The following is an 18,462-nucleotide window of genomic DNA, read 5'->3' as shown; positions in this document are numbered from 1 at the left end:
CCTTTATTTACAGATTTTTACCTCTATGATCCATTTTGTATGCCGACAAAAGAGAATGTATGCGACTTACTATTTCCACGCACTCTGCCGGGTTAACTGCTTCAAAATAGTAACGCTTCAGTCCAGTGGGCCGGTTGACGAAAATTTTGAAGTATTCTGGGATACGCTTCGACTTCCGAACAAGGACGACCTGGCTCATGTGAAAACATTTGGTCTTACCGTGGTCTTGGTGCCAGTTAAACCCGTTCTCAGGAGGTATGATGTAAATGTAATCCCCATCAATAGCGAGTGTTCTTTCATGTTTGTTTATGAAAGAAATTTGTTGTCGTCTCCAAACTCTGTACTTATAGTAAGCACCGACAAAAGCATCTTTATAACTTGTATCGAGGTTCATCGCCGATCGGTCAGAGGAAGATGGTCGATTACTTGCGTTAGCACTATTGCGTAGCGAGGATTTCGAATTATTTTTGAGCTTGAAAAAGCCACCAGCGCCTGTGTTGAAGTCGTTGCTATGGGACGATTTGTGATGTAGTCCACGCTTGGATTTGATAGACCCCCTCTTGCTGGGAGCCGATGATGGTTTATTAGGTGTCGTGTCTGTATGCCCCGCACCATCGGCCGCTTTCAACGTATCCACTGCGGCCAAATACTGATCTCTGCTGTCCATCGCCACTGGAGTAAGGTCCGCACTTTGAATTGTGGGAAGAGCGGGCTTTCCGAAAGTAGCTTTACTCATTTTTTTAAGACCCGAAGCCTTCACTTCTTTTTTCGATATCAATTCCAGGTCGAAGTTCCCATCCAACTCACCGAGGCTATCGTCCAGGTCCACAATTGTTCGCCTGCCGCTAAGCTTCAATGTATAATCCGAAGAATCCATTGATTTCATAGAGCAATACTTTGCTAATATCGTTCGCAGAGGCGTAGAGATGGGCACTTTAATTGTCGTAAAATTGTAAGCAGGATTTAAGTTAGGAAAGAGAAAAATCTTGACATCTATTAGTTTACCTTCCTGATTACTCGAGTCTTTGAACTTGGTCTGTAGAATAGGTTTGTAATAACTTAATTGATTGAGAGAGTCGCTGTGTATTGTTGTGGGAGGATCTTCCGCTTCTTTTCTATCGTCGTTTTCTTCTTCTTCATATGGTAATGGCGTTTCTCTTTCGTTCTGTTTAAACTCTGACTCATCTTTTACTTTGCATAGTACGATTTCGTTGTCAAAAACACTGGATATCTTGCTTTTCCTATTAATAGTCCCAAAGTTGTCTTCGAATGGTTCTCCATCTTCATCCACTATTTTGAGATTGAACATGTTGGGGTTCCTGCTTTCTTTTCTTGTAAGAACGTCACCGTCGTCAAGCGCTTTCAACTGAGAAAAGTAATGATACAGTATGTATCCGATCACTTCGAAAACTGTGGCCGATTTTCTGACGGCCAAGTCTAGCGGGTGGTTTCTGTACTTGAATGAGTCTTGAATGTAGACATGATATAATGTTGATTCTGACTTGGCAACTTGCTTTCCTGACACAAATGAGAAATAATCCATTGTATCGACGTTTTTATTTTTTTTCTGTTTGAGGATACTGGTTAGTTGTGAAGTGCCCTGATTAGTAGAACCTAGAAGTGGAGCTTTTGCAAAAATAGTTGAATCAAGAATAGGTTTCGAAGTTCGAACGTTTTTGGTGTAATCACTTGTCGTTCTCCGGTGTCTATTCCAATTTTTGACAGAACCGTTCATGCCGTTTGGTACGTTAACTTGTAGAGAACCTCTCGACCACCTAGAGGGGCTCGAAGGTGTTGGGTTGCCTCTCCTGTCCGCCGAGGCACTTTGGAGCGAGTTTCGGACAGAGGAGCTGTTCGAACTGTCGGCTTTCTTGTACCCGTTGAGGTTCAATGGAGTGCCATCATTGATAAAAGTAGATCGCTGGCTTGCTTCCATTAATTTGAAAGCATGAGAACGGGGAACAGAATGTTCTGGCATGGAGTTTGAAGCTAGCAGTTCATCAGCTATCATTGAATCTTCTAGTAATGATCCTCCGGTTATATGTGCACGGGTATAGCTAGAGTCGTCTAAATTGTCGATATCCGAATCTAGCAGAGACTTTCCATAGGAAGAAAGCTCCGAAGATGTAAAGCTGCCTTCATCAGAAAGCGAATTGGTGTCACTATTAAGCCTTCGAGTGGCAGATGCGTTTTGTCTATTCTCGTCACTTTCGTCTCCAGCGGACGTCCTTAATTTTCCTTCATCAAGATCGAGCTCCTTCAGATCATTTTCATCCATGTATGAGTCTAGATCTGAGTCATGACCTTTTTCAGAAGAACGACCCAAGTGGTTGCCATCTTCGGCTGATTTCGCTACTTTGCGATCTATAAGATTGAGCACTGAACTGCTTTTTCCACCGGAGGATGTTCCAAGGACATTTTGACCATAGCGCGGTAGATGTCCCAATTTTGAAAGCTTGTTGTTCTTTGCATCATCGCTCTTTGGTAAGCCACCAAGGAAAAACTCGTCATTTCGATAAGCATCATCATCATCGTCTTCGTCATCTTCGTCGTCATCCAAAGTTTCGTCATAGTTGAATGCACCGTCATAAAATCGCAAATTTGTGTTTTGTACTCCAGAAGGTTTTTGACGTGGAGTTTTTGAGTTGCTGTGGGCACGAATGGTGTTGCGCTCATCCAAATCGGTATTATTGTGCGCTTTGAAAATTCTGGAAAACAAGGCTCCTTTTTTGGATTTGGGATCCTGGGGAGGACGTGGTGTTGAGCGACTCAAAGAAGGGTTCCTCTGTTTGATAGAGCCACGCGGGCTTCTTTTGATTGTTGGGGCCACTCCGTCTGACTGCTTCGATGTGATCGAACTGGTGGTGCTTATTAACGTTTCTTTCTTATCATCCGTAAAATTTTCAGCCAAGAGATCATCAGTTGTACCATTAGCGTTGGAAAGACGCCTCTCCGTCCCATGGATATCCCGGGCAGATGGTTTTTTTTGGTTGAATCTTGTCCTTTGGAGAGATTCCAAATTCGCCATATAGTTCTGAGAAATTGGCGGCGACTCCAAAGTCAACAAAAGATCAGCCCCGCTATCTCCACAGTACAGTTTTTTAACATCAGCAGGCAGCCCATCGTAATCGTCTTCATTGCCCAAAAAGGGTTTAATTATACGTTTTGCTTGTTGCTCGTCTGACGAGTTACGCAGAAAGGATACTCTCAGTTGGTTGATTGATCGCACGGTATCCATAGCACTATCGTGGTCATGGCAGAGAGATGGGGGTCAAAAAATATTGTCTTATTCCCACACTTTGTCTTCTTGATGTAGGTGAAGCTGATGATGGGCACCCCATAGTAATCTCAAGTGGCCTAATAAATTATAATCTTTAGTCGTCAATAGCGATGTATCAGTATCTTAGGCGAGAACTAAACATTAAGCTTTCTAGGAGTTGTCCTAGTATCTCTGTGAATAAAGAAGACTGATATGGAATGGTTAAGCTTGGTTCAATATTGCCCAAATGCCGACTGCTGATGAAAAGGTAACTGAGATGACTATTCTATTATTATCCCTTCGTACGATTGTGACGTTGATTTGATAGTCGACCATTTTCGAAAGGGCTGTTCCTCTTAGGTCAGAGTGAAATATCGCATTGTATTAAAGTATGTATAATGTTTGCTGGTATAGGCACTAGTTCCGGTTTGTCAATTTGTGGATAAAATACTGAGAAGCAAGTTTAGACAAATCAATCCAAAAATGCAAATAGATTTACTAAACGTCATAAGAAGAGCACACTTCTTCGATGCAAAAATTGCCCAAATCCCAATTAATCATCCATCATAATTAAGATTCTTCAACCTCTTCTTTAAGCTATGATGTCAGGTTTCTTGTGGTACGTTTACTTAAACTGACGTCTGTCTCTAATTTTGTTAGTGAAAATTAATGAACCTCGAGATGAGATGAGATGAGATGAGATGTGAGATGAGATAAGTTGAAGTTAACTCAAAATTGAAGATATACATACAAAACGGTAAGCCTACACCTGTCTTAACCTTGTTTCGAGTAGTTTTGAGATAGTGAAGTGTGGTTCTTTCCTTTCGGTTCTTTTTCGTAACCATCAACCTCAGGAAGCTGGAATCAATCATTGAAGCGAACCGTCATCATGGTATTGTCGTCAAACTGGCTGAAACTTCAGGCCACCCAGAGCTCTAAGACTCCCACAAAGCACGTTACGAATTCTAAGAAAAACGATACAACAAATGCTGCCTTCAAAAAAGTCAAGAAGGCAACGAAAAAAGCAGCCAAATTCGGGGATGACGGCGTTGTGAGCTCTCGAGATATTAAGACAGTCGCGAAGGCCAAAGACGCGAGGACACCCGTCAGAAGCAAAAAAAATCTCATGAAGATGGTGAATTCCATGACCGAGGAAATCAACAGACTAGAGGATCAGAAAGTAAAGGCCAATAATACCGGAGACTCCTATGCTCTTGCTGCTGAACTCGAACATTCACTAAAAGCCGATACCCAGGACAGAAGCTCTCATAGATCTGCCGAAGTGGGTAAGTACGTTTCCCTAGATTGTGAGTTTGTGGGTGTAGGGCCTGAAGGAAAAGACTCAGCTCTTGCTAGAGCGACGGTGGTTAATTTCTTTGGCCACGTTGTGCTAGATGTTCTCGTTAAACCGCGCGAAAAAGTCACCGACTGGAGGACGTGGGTTAGTGGTATACGGCCTCAGGATATGCACAGAGCGGTTTCGTTCCCTTTAGCGCAGACACAGGTTGCTGAAACCCTCAAAGATAGAATACTAGTAGGACATGCCATAAATCACGATCTCCAGGCGCTGTTTCTTTCGCACCCACGTAGTATGATTAGGGATACTTCCAGACACATACCATTCAGGAAGAAGTACGCAGGTGGCAAAACTCCCAGCTTAAAGAAGCTGGCCAAAGAGGTACTAGGAGTCGACATTCAAGGCGCAGAGCACTCACCGATTGAAGATGCTAGAGCCACGATGCTTATCTACAAAGCTGATCGGAAGGAGTTTGAGCGACTCCATCAGATAAAATTTGCTTCTAACACCTAGAGCTACATCATTCCGACGTAAATGCGATTAAAAGAATAAGTAAAAGTTACAAATGTACATTAAAACTCTAAAGTCTTTACATAGAATGATTAAACTAGAAACCTGTCATTCAGTCTCCTCAAGTGATTTCATCATGCGCGACATAATTTGAACGGTCAACTTCTTCCTCTCGTAAGTCGCATAAGGGTTCATTCTAATAGTACCCATGGTTTCATTTGAATTGGAGGACATATCAATCCGATCAATACCTGATAGATTCCTAGATTTCAAAAGGGCCCTTGTCTTAGCCAAATGAGCATCACAATTGGCGTATTCCCTCTCTCTTATTATCTGTTGAACAATCGAGAATACTAATTGCGGGAAATCTGACTGAGCGTCGAAGGTAGCTATGCGGTTGACCTCCGTACGAATCAGCGAATAGATCTGAATGACTTTCATGGGATTTATCTTCACCAGGTGCTGTATTAACAGCAGATATCGAGTCTTGCTTAACTCATCAGAAGAACCAGTGGCGAAGTACACGGAAGCTTGGTACAGAGCTATCAAAGAAGTCTCAGAGTCAGACTCTATCCATTCCAAAAGACTCTTTGTCACGAAATTATGCTCATCAAAATAACAAAGCTCATCATCAACTTTCAGTTCTGCGAGAACTGTACTCAATTTTGAGGGACGTGATACTTGATAAACGATCAAAAGGTAGCAGAGATGACTGTCGCCGATTGAGTACTTTAGATCTTGGTAAGCTAATGTTAGCATCAAGTTCAAACACTCGACGGACGTGGGCTTTACATGAGGAATAATCATTCCCTTGCTTATCAGATTCAAGAAAATGTGTGGAAAATTTTCCTCCGTCCACTTCAATTCGCTCATTGCCTCAAGTTCAATGAGTAGCGGCTCAGCAAAACCCCGACTAGCGAAAAGCAAGGTTCTTAATGAAACTCTTTCGGTGCTTCGATCAGCATCCGATATGCGTTTGACGGCGTTTGCCATGAAAAGTAGACCACCATGGTAGAACACAGTGTTGGGCGACTGAATAAAAGTGGTCGCTAGCCAGAAGAGCCTTTTAAGTAAAGTCGAATGTGGTTGAAGGCCTAGCACAACTTTACTATAAGTGAAACAGTGCGATATCATCAGAAACACAAGTTCATCACTGATGTATGGTTCTGCAACAGTCTTGATAGTTTGGAGCAGCATATTTCTGCATAGGAACTCGGACATCCCGTGCTGACCGATTATTCCGATTATCATGGCTGCTCTTGCGGACAAGAAAGAACCCACGTTGAACACGGCATCCATTATGTACTTGTTGTACTTTGCTTTCCACTGTACGCTATCCGTCTCCGATGCGTTTTCCATGACCGACATGATGCTGGTCACAAACTGCTCCAAAGCAGTGAACTTGCTCAAAAAGGATGACGCGCTGAAACTCTGCAAAATACGACCTTTGTCTTGGCTAAATCCAGACATGAATCTCATCTTTTGACGAGAAAAAGTCTCTTTAAGCACATCTAAGTTGCTCTTCTTCTCTGCCGACATATACTCATTAGTTGAAAGCGATTGGCACACGTTCATCAGCAGTTTATGGAGAGCCAGTCTCATTTCGGAGGGACCTACATCGATCAAAAGTGATACGATGTACAATACCTCTGGCAAAAACAATTGGGAAAGTAGCAGTGAGTCAAAAAAAAGCGCCACAGTAATGTTGACGAGTATAATTAGTTCAGACCAGCTGTTCATCGAGGCCTCCATCTTAAGAGATGGTAAAAAAGACCTCGAAAGCTTTAAAATTCTGTTCACAACCTCACTGCACATCTCTACCGTAGCCACTCTAGTTAAAAGTGAGACAGAGTTCTTCCAGTCACCCCCCTCAGAGTCCCTGTCAATAGAGTGATTCACAATTTCATCAACAATGACAGGCACAAGATTAGCTTCCAAGATCAAAACTGACCAAATACTCTGGCTATACACCATCGTCAATCTTTCATCTCTAACACTGAGCTTTATCAGCGTTCGAATGATGAAGGAAACATTATCTGGACCATTTTCATCATCAGCCAGATATACGTATTTGTACAAGTTGGCTGCCCATGGGGATAGCGCACTCACGACATGAGGCGCATGTATGACATCGAAGACTCCCGATAGGCCCTCAAGAAGCAGCTTCCACACTACCAACGATAGCTCAGGAGCTGTTTTGGATAAGCTTTGAAATAAAGAGTCGCAAAAGGCCGAAGTGTCGTGTGGCACGTACGTCTCAGGAGATATACGGAGCTTGCATCCGAAGTCTAGACCGAAAGCCTCCTGAGTTGCCGCCAAGACATTATAAGAAACGTTTTTAACCTCCTCGTCGTTGCTGCAGAACCCAGCGTAAACAACAAGTAGAAGGCTTCCAAGAATTTCATTGTGCTCCTTTTCTTCGTTCTGAATAACCTCACTTTGTTTTTGACTTTCAACGTCACCACCATCATACTCTTCTTCGATCCTAGCTTGCGCGTAATAAAAAATCTTAATGATTTCGAGATACTTCGAGCTGCAAAGGACCAGCTTCGTCCCATTGTCGAAATGAACTGTGAACTCTGAGGGAACACCGGTCTCAAATGAAACCACTGTTGATGAGACCACGGCGACCTCGTAGACACTGTTGAAATTGATCTCTACGACATCATCAATCCCAGCTACCTTAAAGCGGTAAGGAGTCTCGGAGATCATTTGAATGTACCTATTTCCAATTTTCATTGTAACGGGGGTAAAGCGGCCCCTTTGAGCATCGTAAAGAGAAACATCTCGTAGGGTGACTCTAACGTCCGAAAATACATCATTTGAAAAAGAGCTTAGCCTTAGGTCCTTGATGAGCCCTGAGTTTGAGTCGCTGTTGATGAATTGGTGGGGAGTCTTGTGTGGTTGGAGAAAAGGATTGTGTCCTTTGAAAACGGGAAGCCACCAACCCAGAAACTCTTCTGTCATGTTCAAATAAAAAAATGTGGTACAATTTTTTGCTGCTTCATCGGGTATAAGATTGAAGAAAAAAGTCGTGAGCTTTTTCCCAGCAGCGGAATTAGAGTTGAAACCTGTGCAGTCAACAACGATATAATGCTTTGAGCTCCAGATTTTCGCATAAACCTGGAACGTACGGTAAGTCATGGCCTCTATATCACATGATTGCTTCTGAAGCAACTCAAATGTGATAACAATTATGGGTAGGCCGTCAGACGAAACCGCTTCATGTATGAAAGGAAAATCGTCTTTAAAGTCAAACGTTCTCAAAGAATGCCGAGACATAAAGTCGTAAAGTTCTGGATGTTCATCCATATTATTTCTAATCCAGGGTGGTATTTCGTTTCTAAACTCCATGCGAGGTTGGCCTAAAGTCCACAGCAGTCGATCAGTGGTCCTTGCCGCACCTTTTAAGGATTCAAAATCCTCAGGGGACTTTATCTCCCTGATGATCTCACTTCTTATATCAAGCCCATGCTGATAAATATAACGGTGCAGGTAATTGAACTCATTGAGGGTGACTTTTTCTTCCATCTGAAGTTTTATAGACACATCACGGTCGGGGCGCGCTACTTCGGTTAGATACACCGAAACTCTTTCTGAGCAACTTTTTAGAAAATCTGATCTAGAGTTGAGAAGAGGCCATTTCATGGAATTAATGGAGCCATTAGCAATGTTTTGAATCACCTTAGCTAAAATGACAAATGCTCGCTTTTGCTTGGGAGTTACAGTATCAATGAGGTTTTCAGAATCGGGACTGACCAAGGCTGGACAAAAAAATCTCAAGAATACAAATGATCCTACAGCAGCAGTTTCGTAGCCTGGAAATCTTTCCCGGACGCTCATGTAAATAGCCTGACATATCAAAAAAAACTCCGGTGGAAATGATGGTACTGAGCTTACGATAGAGTCGATGAGTAATCCAAGGTACTTGATGAATAGTGTAACATTCTTTTCTGCGTTAGGGTCCTCTGGTGTTATCTTCTCGATCTCGAAGTCTTCGTTGTTCGCAATGATTTCATTTATGATGGGCATGAGCGTCTGCACTAGATATGACGTTCCTTTCAATCTCGAAAACATCGAGAGCGTTCTTGTAGCACAGCTGTTCCTCCGTAAAACATCGGCGTATCGTGAAGCATTTTGTATCTCGTCCTTCATTAGTTCGACAACAATGATATGTGAGGCACTTTTAACCCCATATATGGTCAGCATGCTGCTTGCCATAGAGTCGATGTCATTTGCAGGACATACCCTGGCAGCAAACGGAATTAATTGAGAGCAAGCTAAAGATTGCTGAACAAATTCTTCCACAAGTTTATTTTTTGTCTCTATTAATTTCGACGTTTGGAAATCAAAGTTTGATATGATCTTCACGAAAACCTTGAGGAAAGCCACTTTAATTCTTTGATTTTTGGAATATCCAATTGGAAGTGCGTATTTCAGACCTACATCCACATTCGCGTTGAGGAGATTTGTTAGGGAAGTGATAATATTATCGTTCAAAACTCCTATCTTATGGCGTAACGTTGATGGGTAAACGTCAACAGTGGATGTTTTTTCCAAACCTTTAAGCAAAATGCTGAAGTAATTACCAAAAGTTACCGCTTTCGATCTTTTCAGTTCACCTTCTGAAATTGAAAGAGGAACCTCAAGCATAAGGTCCTTTGTGATGTATGCAAGTGCCCTGGAGGACTCGATAGAAGTGTCGACATAGAGATAGTCGAGATCTCTGCGCATTAGGCTCATTTCTCGGTGAGGTTTACTCAGGTTCTCTAGGTCCAGCTCCTTAAAGATGGCTGATTTGAACCACGCAATAGTTGACCGCAGCCACTGATTTTTCACTAACAGGTATCCCGAAACACAAAGATTTTGCTCCGTAGTTTCAAATGACTTGAGCATCTTCGACAAATGAATAATAGCTTTATAGTATCTAGTCGATTCATGACTAACATTTTCGACTATTTTGAAGAGTTGGTCGGTGAGAGTTAAAACCTGAACAGAAATTAGTATGAGCTCCTGCTTGGCGTCTTCCCGTTCCAAGATAGTTCGCACAATTAAAACAATCTGCTCTAGAAGTAAAACAGAAGGCTCATTTTGCGCGTGAGCAAGATCCAAAGTCTCAAGCTCATCCGTCCTTTTCTTCAAATGTTGAAAAAGGTATTTGAAGGCAAGGGGATGCAGCTCCGTGCTCACTATGTCTTTAGAATTTTCACGCGTCATCAAGTCTGGATCGTTTAGCCACGAGCACTGCATCGAGATGAAAAAGTCAACCATTTCAATCACCTCAGCTTGCATACCAGAATATACCTGATCCTTTGTCAAGGTTTTCTGATCGATGGTAAGAAAAGCTCCACAGGATGATGCAATAAACCCTGCAATGTTCCTGAATTGGTTCGCGTCCCTAAGGTTGGTTTTAGAACTGCGCGTAAAACTGAGCCATTGACCGTACATCAGCTTCAATGTATCGAATAACATTCGGTCAGGAAATTCGACATATTTCAGAATGTCGCTTCTCATACGCCGCTGAAACGCCACCGCTCCCGTAGAAACGTAATTGTCCTTGCACATTGAGCTAAAAAAACGCTTGTTAAGCTTTTCAGTCAACCCTGAGCTGCCCAGGATCTTATCGTGAGAGTCCAGCTCTTTCAAAAGGCCTTTAAAGCAAGCCCTCAGGAGTTTGTGAATTTTTGGCTCGTGAGAAACTAATGAAGTTAAAAGAGCCCTGCCAATGGAGCCATGCAGTAAGTGGTGAGTATCCTTCTCTGAGGTTTCCAACTTGGTGACATCTATCTTGGTCATGAGTTCGAGGCGGAGATTCATGTATTTTAGAGAAATGTCTAGCAATTGTTCCCGCTTGATATCGTCCAAGTCTAAGTTGAAAAGTGCTGCGGATACCAGTGTCACGAAATACGCGGATCCCTTATACATGACCAGGCGAATTCGGTTCGCTTCGTTAGTATCTCCCAACTTCATTACCCAAGCGGTGATGAATGCAGAAAGAGAGCGCGCCGTGGCCTGCATGACAGGGTGTTCGTCGACCAATCCGACAAATAGAGGTTTTATCAACAGGTTATAATCATCAATCACTTTTATCGAACCTTGGTCAGATTTGGTCACGAAATAATCGCGGACAGTTCTTTTGTAAACGGACATGATATTGATCATTGCTGCTCTTGCATCAGCGAGATCTGCGATCGAAATGTTCTGAGATATTAGAAGAAGGCCCTCGTTGCTCAACTTTTGACCACTTGACTGTGTGAGCAAGGAAGGCAGGTTGAACTCTGATAGCTCCTTTGATCGAGAGAATCTAAGAGGAGATGTCATATTTCTGTTTGAGCTTTCGAACTGAGTTTTCGTCCCATGAGAGTACTTATCAGTCTCGTGAGGTTGTGCGAGTTTTACGTTGGTCCTACCACTCGCTGCAAGCGATGATCCTGAGGGCCTTCTGGCTCGTGGAGCAAGTATTGCTGGCCTTTCATTAGTGCTTTTCTCGTTGTATGAGCTCGCGCCAGACGATACAGACGATGAAGATGCTGTCCTAGCAATATCCGTCTGATTATTCGTTTGTTGAGGAGATGAGGTCGACGCGGGTCTGAGGGGGAAAGGTGGTGAGAAACATCTGCCAATCTTAGAAAAATCTGTTCCGTCTTTCAGAGTTCCTTCTAAAATGCCCTCCACCATCGACGAAAAGCCATCTGAGAAATGGTCAAGTGCCGCAAGTACAACGTCGGACATTTCGGCAAGTGCTACTCTTAAAAAGTCAATGGACTTGAGCACGGTCTCAAGATTAGATCTCGTAACATTTGGAATACCAAAAAAAATTTTAAATCCACCAGTGAGAGTCCTCAGATGCTTATACCCGGTATGTTTGTTTTGAGCAAATTGACCCAAGTGCAAGATAAAAGTATCAGGATCAAGTATCAGAGCAGGAGCAAAAAACGCAATCTGAAGCTTTGTATGAGAAGTTGGATTGCGAGATAGACATCTTGCAATGACAGGGTTTTTTTTTGCTTGAGATGGTTCACACAATTGCAACGCATCCCCAACAACAAACAGCAGTCGTTTGCAAAACGTTACAACCGGAGATTCTTCATCAGCAAATTTGATAGAAGAGCACGCTCTAAACGTCAAAACCAAGGTTCTCAATGTATCAAGCAGCGAAGTATCGGATACTATTTGTGACCCGTTAATATTTTTGACTAGCGTCGTCAAAAATTTAACCTTCTTGCTTGTAGGAGTAAACGAAGGAAACTTAAAATTTTGTAATTTCTTGTGGTTTGAAGGCTTTAATTTGATGAGCTGATTCTGGGGTTTTTTTTTCTCATCTTCGGAACTAGATTTCGAGAATTCTTCTAAACTTGAGCCGCCTTCATCAGGAATATGCTTGAAACTCGCTGTGTTCATTTCCTCAAAGGCGTTGGGTTGAAATAAGAGCATGACCACTAAAAACCTCAAAATTGACAGGTTGGCTACATCTTCTACCTGGAATAATGATCCTGATAGTACTGAAGACGTGAGAAAATCCCACCCTAAGGATTGCATTTGCGAATCTAAATCGGATTTTGAATACGTGAACGACCGTCTTAGATCTGAGGCATCAGATTGGAAATAGCACGCACTTCCCGAAGAGCTTATCGGTGACGACACATCAGACGATGGAGGAGAGCTTTTAAACTCTGAAATGGCAGCATTCGAGGAGGCGGTTGTCGTGAGAACATAAGAAACATTAAAGCTTGAGTAGATATCGTCAAAGAGCGTCGATGAATATTTGCACGTAGTATGGGCGGGTGCATCCTTGGGATAATTCTTCATCTCGTTGATCACTTTAACGTACTCTAAAGGCCGTGAAAGAACCCACGTCATAATTGCTTGCGATGCGTACATTAGCATCAATTCTTGATGAGGGCTTTTTTTCAAGCTCTCTAGCACTTTCGATACATTTTGGAGAAAACTCGGCAGGCTCGTGTTTGTGATGTAAAACGTCGAAAACATATCCATATAAGGCACGATGTCATTCTCATTACTGCGTGTGTTGGTCAGAGGCGCAATGATGGTGGAGTCCATGAAATCTGAAAACTCAGTAGGATTAGCAGAAGCAACGAACCGACCTAAATAGTCCAGGTTCGTGTCAATGATCTTGAAAAGTGGCGAAACCTCCTGATCTTCGGTGACACCGCCCGCTTCGAACTTACTGCTGGAAGCCGGGGGGTTGGACTGGCTAGAGTAGTGTGATGATGATGAGATTCTTCGCAAAGCGCGCTTGGTGGTGGAATTGTACTTCAGCCGACTCAGCACTTTTATAAGCCGTAGAGCAATTGCAGATTCAAGCGGTTTGGGACGTGACGTGTGAAAACACGATTTCTGCGTTGCAAAGCCCACGTCGGTTTTCGACATTGTTTCTTCTTCGTCCATCGCGTACTCCTGTGTTTCGGGCTCCCACTGCAGCTCTTGGTGCTTCCAACATAGCTCTGCCGTGTCACTGAGAAGCCGAAGCAGAACTATCAAGGAACACAGCGCTTTTTCCGACAAACTACTGGTTTTTTGCTGCTTCGTAATGATCTCGATGAGCCGCATACTTTCTTCCAGCACGGCGTCGATTCCGTACGTGGTGGCCAGATTAAAAAGAATCAAACGGCAGCTGGCGAAGGACGGTTCACTCTCCACTTCCACATATCCTCCAGTACCAGACTTTATCGGCAGTGAATTGAAGATCAATTCGTATGTAAACCTCGCTGTATTCACCGTCATTGTCGCATCAAAATTTTCGTCTCAAAAGCTTACAACCTGAAACAATTCGTACTTAGATGTAAAAAGAATTCCTTCAGTTCACGATACAGTCTAGTTCGAGTATTTGAAAGCCTGAGCTTGTTCAGCTTTACCGATGTATGCTTGTCTTGTGTTACTAGCGATAGAACATTGATCCTATATTCATGTGTATATATTACTATAAAATATCCATTAATTTACCCCGTATAAAGGGCGTAAAATTAGAAAGTCGGGAAAAGAGCTCTGACTCGGATCATGTGACCTGTGATTTGGGTTGGCGTTTTAAGCCAGAAGCATGATGGTCAAGGCTAAATGTGCGGTACGAGAAAGGATTTGAGAAGATTGAATAGCGTTTATTAGAATATTGCGATGAAACAGTGAGTTTCACCTCTTCTTTCGTAGTTTTCCTGCAATTGACTTTAAAGAAGATTTGAGAAATTTGGTACTGAAAGCTTGGTATCCAAGGCAATTAGTGGTCGCAATGGCCGACTGTTTGAGGACGTGAGAAAACTTTTCAAGTTTTCTGAATTGAACGACTCTTTTTTCCCTTCAGAACGTTTTTCGGTTTTTCAAAGGCTTATTCAACATTACATTCAAAAGTGTCAGATTCATGGGAAACGTCACGATAGTTAAAAAAATAAAGAAACCTCATCTTTTACATGATGCGTACGACCACTTTCACAATTTTGTTCTATTTGTTGTGAATCTGCCAAATCTGCTTCCAAGATATAGACCCATTTTTTGCAGTTACCAATGCAGTGCCAGCGTATTGACGTATCACTCAACGCATAGGCTGTTGCCTATAGCACAAATCACAGAAGAACGCTGAAATTATTCATGCCTGCATGGTCTCGAAGTATCTTCTTTTTGGTGAAATGCAGTGTCTTTCCGCCGGAGTTTGAGCGGTCCTGCGATTTTTCACGCTCGAACAGCAGGTATATGATCTTAGGGGATTTGTGCTCGTTGATCATTCTGTAGCCCAGATAGTTCATCATGGCACATAATGTATCCTGTGTCATATATCGAGAGTTATCCACGCATGGAAGCGGCAATACTAAGAAGACATATGTTGACGCAACATCCAATCGCAGAAAACTCTCGAATCTTTTGAGCATGGCCCCTCGAAGCTCTGGGCTTGGCACAAAATTCAGTACCAGCGAGCAAGAAATTAAATCAAACCGCTCTAAATCATCTTTCGGTATTGGGCGCTCCATAAAATCCTGGCGTTCTATGTTAGCAGGATCGTTCGAGTTCAAATCTATTCTGACCACTGGATTGAACATTCCGCTGGTGGAAATTGCATTACGAGCACTTAAAGACCCTAGCTCCAAAGCTCTATATGTTTTTCGTGAGTCCCTAATCTTCTGGAACCATTTGATCAAAATCTTCGATGAGTCCCCACCACGGTTCTTGTCCTGTCCGATTGTGCTCGCTAATTGGTAGTTCTGTAGGCCGCCACGGTCGTGAATTTCGCCCATTATGTAGCCGAGTACACGAGCAAGAGTTTGAGATTCTTTGATACCTTGTGCTTTGAGCATCTGTTCTTCCAATTGGGCGTCCGGGTGGGAAGCTTTCCAGCCTTCGCGATACTGAGACATGAGCCCTAACAGCTCAAGTTTTTTATTTACGGTTTTCGCCGTACCAGCCTCATCGTTTTCAGCAAGCTTGAACTTCAGTTTAACTGCGATGATTCGCCTTTTGTTAATCAGCAAATGGAATCGTCTTATAATTCGTCTTGCTCGCTCAGGTTTAATTTTGGGTGCTTGTTGTAACACTGGCCTTCCAGTAACGGTCTTGCGCCGTTTCAGTAACATTAATACTCTCGTTACAGCTGTTGGAGCGATATCAGTCGACAACAATGAGTCTTTGTTGGCCTGCTCTTATAGTCCATGTTCTCCAGATTTTTTAGCTCATCGCATCTCATCTCATCTCATCCCATCGTCAATATCCAAAAATTTTCAGATACTCATCGGGCATCCAAAAAACCAACTACTAAACAACAAAGAGAACTAGCTGTGTATGTACCTAGTATGACTAGCAAGCTTGTTCAAAGGCTACTTAAAGGCCGGAACCTTGATAAGAAGAATTCTGGCGCTAAAAATGGTGGTAAATCAAGACCAAAGAAAGTCGTAAAGCCATCTAAGAAGAAACCAAGTAAAAATGTCAAATCTGGCAATGAAAAGGGTGTGGCTGTAGATGTTTCCGATCTGAACTGGAAAACAGTTCAAATTCCTGATACTATGGATGATTATGGCGGATTTTATGGCTTAGAAGAAATCGATGGTGTTGACGTCAAAATAGTGGACGGAAAGGCTCAGTTCATCGCTAAAGATCCCAAGAAAGCCGTCAAGAGCCCAAGTGAGTCAGGAAAGCTGGATGACGATATAGAGGAACAAGATGATGGAGATGATGAGAATCCAATGCAAGATCTGATAGAATTCAAGAACATGGATGATCTAGAAGAAGGTGAATTGGGCGCCCCGTCATCTGACGGATCTGAGGAAGAAGCAGGCCAGGATGACGACATGGAAGACGACATAAAAGATGTCAATGTTGATGAAGAGCCACAGCAGAGAAGTGAGGAAAAAGAAGAAGACGAAGTTTCTAGCCAGCTTGGAATTGAGGCAGCGGACGGCGAACCCGAGCAGCCGGCTGACGACGATGAACTTGAGGTAAACGTTTTCGGCGATGAAGTTGATATCGAAGACCTGGAAGGCCTCCCAGAGTGGACCAGTCGAATGAAGCTTTCCATGACCACTTTACAAGGCCTTTCAAAGCAATATTTCGTAAGGCCTACCGAAATCCAAGCCGCGGCTATTCCACTGGCCTTAGATGGTCATGATATAATGGGGAAGGCTTCTACTGGTTCAGGTAAGACTTTAGCTTATGGAATACCAATATTGGAAAAACTGGTTGCAGACCAGTCTGGAAGTAAGCCAATCGGGATCATTTTCACCCCTACACGAGAGCTTGCTCATCAAGTCACCCAGCATATGCAGAAACAGGCGTTTTCCATCAATAAAAAAAACCCGTATGCCATTGTTTCGCTAACCGGCGGCCTGTCCATTCATAAACAGGAACGTTTACTCAAATATGATGGCTGTGCCAGAATCATTATCGCCACCCCAGGAAGATTTTTAGAGATTATTGAAAGAGACCCAAAATTGATAGACCGGTTTTCTCAGATAGACTACTTAGTACTTGACGAGGCGGACAGATTATTGCAAGATGGACATTTTGATGAATTTGATAAGATTCTCAAGCACCTAGGGAAGGCCAGAAATATGAAAAGGAAGGTCAAAAGTGAGTATGCCGGAACAGGATGGCAAACCATGATTTTTTCTGCCACATTCTCGATGGATTTATTCAATAAGCTTGTAACTACAAATTGGAAGAAACTGGGTAAGGACAAAGATACGAACGAAATGGAGCAGGCGTTAAAACATTTGATGACCAAAATTAATTTTAGATCCAAACCTGTCATTGTTGATGTTAACCCAGACAACAAAATACATTCCAAGATTGCTGAAGCGCTCATAGAGTGTCTACCAACAGAAAGAGATCTCTACACGTACTACTTTCTGACGGTCTACCCAGGTACAACATTAGTATTTTGCAATGCTATTGATTCCGTCAAGAAACTCAATTCCTACCTAACTTTTTTGGGAATATCATCTTTCCAGATTCATTCATCCATGACTCAAAAGAATCGGTTGAAAAACCTCGAGAAATTTCGGCAAGAAGCCTCTTCCAACAAAACTCATGGCAAGCCCACTGTTCTGATAGCTAGTGATGTTGCAGCCAGAGGTCTAGACATTCCAGACATAAAGCATGTCCTGAACTACCATTTGCCAAGAAGTGCGGATGTATACATTCATAGGTCAGGGAGAACTGCTCGTGGTGACAATGAAGGTGTTTCAGTCATGATCTGTTCTCCTCAAGAGGCTATGGGGCCGCTCAGAAAATTGAGAAAGGTTCTTTCTTCGAAGTCGGAAGCCGCCCACGGTAAGAAGTGGCAGAAAGATGTTCCAGTTTTCCCAATTGAGCCTGGCGTCCTTTCACAGTTACGCGATAGAGGTGCAATAGCGAACGAACTTGCTGAGGATCAGCTCGCTACGCGGTCTTTGACTAAGGATGCGAACTGGTTGAAAAAAGCAGCCGATGATTTAGGAATTGAACTAGACTCCGAAGATGAATCTAAAGACATTATTCTGGCTAAGAATAAAGTCAAAAAGCAAGGCAAACAGCTGGGAAAACAGGAAGTAAAAGATCTGCAGTTTCAACTCAAACAGATGTTGAAGAAGCCTATTCGTAAAGACTTGCGAAAAAGCTATTTAACGGGTGGTTCCACAAACTTGGCTGACGACTTGGTTAAAAATACTGGACACGCATCAATCATTGGACACAAAAAAACCGACGCATTGGAATTTTTGAAGAAAAACAAGAAGAACCGTAAGTGATTTCGCATAGTTCATACCTCACTTGGGCAGCACGTCAAATACGAACTAGTTGGAAAAAAAAATGAGCTTCTGTAGGATGAAGTTTATATTAAGTTTACAAAATGTATCTCGTATACACTATTTTACCCAACGAGACGACCTCCTCACTGCTAGAAATTCAGATTTAAATCGTA

The 18,462-nt window shown here is 42.7% G+C and overlaps 5 protein-coding genes across 5 annotated transcripts; 2 read left to right on the top strand and 3 right to left on the bottom strand.

The window, feature by feature from the left end:
- Positions 1-7: 7 nt before the first annotated feature.
- On the bottom strand, positions 8-3,238 carry AVO1 (LALA0S10e05644g1_1; the record flags this gene model as incomplete). The annotated part of the gene is made up of 1 exon (XM_022770540.1): positions 8-3,238. The coding sequence occupies one exon, from the start codon at positions 3,236-3,238 to the stop codon at positions 8-10; it is 3,231 nt and encodes a 1,076-aa protein (XP_022630447.1).
- Positions 3,239-4,148: 910 nt separating this feature from the next.
- REX4 (LALA0S10e05622g1_1) lies at positions 4,149-5,069 on the top strand (the record flags this gene model as incomplete). Its single annotated transcript, XM_022770539.1, has 1 exon — positions 4,149-5,069. The coding sequence occupies one exon, from the start codon at positions 4,149-4,151 to the stop codon at positions 5,067-5,069; it is 921 nt and encodes a 306-aa protein (XP_022630446.1).
- A 105-nt stretch (positions 5,070-5,174) lies between these two features.
- Positions 5,175-13,811, bottom strand: LALA0_S10e05600g (LALA0S10e05600g1_1; the record flags this gene model as incomplete). The annotated part of the gene is made up of 1 exon (XM_022770538.1): positions 5,175-13,811. The coding sequence occupies one exon, from the start codon at positions 13,809-13,811 to the stop codon at positions 5,175-5,177; it is 8,637 nt and encodes a 2,878-aa protein (XP_022630445.1).
- Positions 13,812-14,641: 830 nt separating this feature from the next.
- Positions 14,642-15,643, bottom strand: BMT2 (LALA0S10e05578g1_1; the record flags this gene model as incomplete). The annotated part of the gene is made up of 1 exon (XM_022770537.1): positions 14,642-15,643. The coding sequence occupies one exon, from the start codon at positions 15,641-15,643 to the stop codon at positions 14,642-14,644; it is 1,002 nt and encodes a 333-aa protein (XP_022630444.1).
- A 216-nt stretch (positions 15,644-15,859) lies between these two features.
- MAK5 (LALA0S10e05556g1_1) lies at positions 15,860-18,289 on the top strand (the record flags this gene model as incomplete). The annotated part of the gene is made up of 1 exon (XM_022770536.1): positions 15,860-18,289. The coding sequence occupies one exon, from the start codon at positions 15,860-15,862 to the stop codon at positions 18,287-18,289; it is 2,430 nt and encodes an 809-aa protein (XP_022630443.1).
- Positions 18,290-18,462: the final 173 nt, after the last annotated feature.

Source organism: Lachancea lanzarotensis, scaffold LALA0S10 (assembly GCF_000938715.1).
Source record: "Lachancea lanzarotensis genome assembly LALA0, scaffold LALA0S10, whole genome shotgun sequence".
Taxonomy (NCBI): domain Eukaryota; kingdom Fungi; phylum Ascomycota; class Saccharomycetes; order Saccharomycetales; family Saccharomycetaceae; genus Lachancea; species Lachancea lanzarotensis.
The sequence above is the reverse complement of the archived record's forward strand: the minus strand, read 5'-3'. Positions and strand labels throughout refer to the sequence as shown.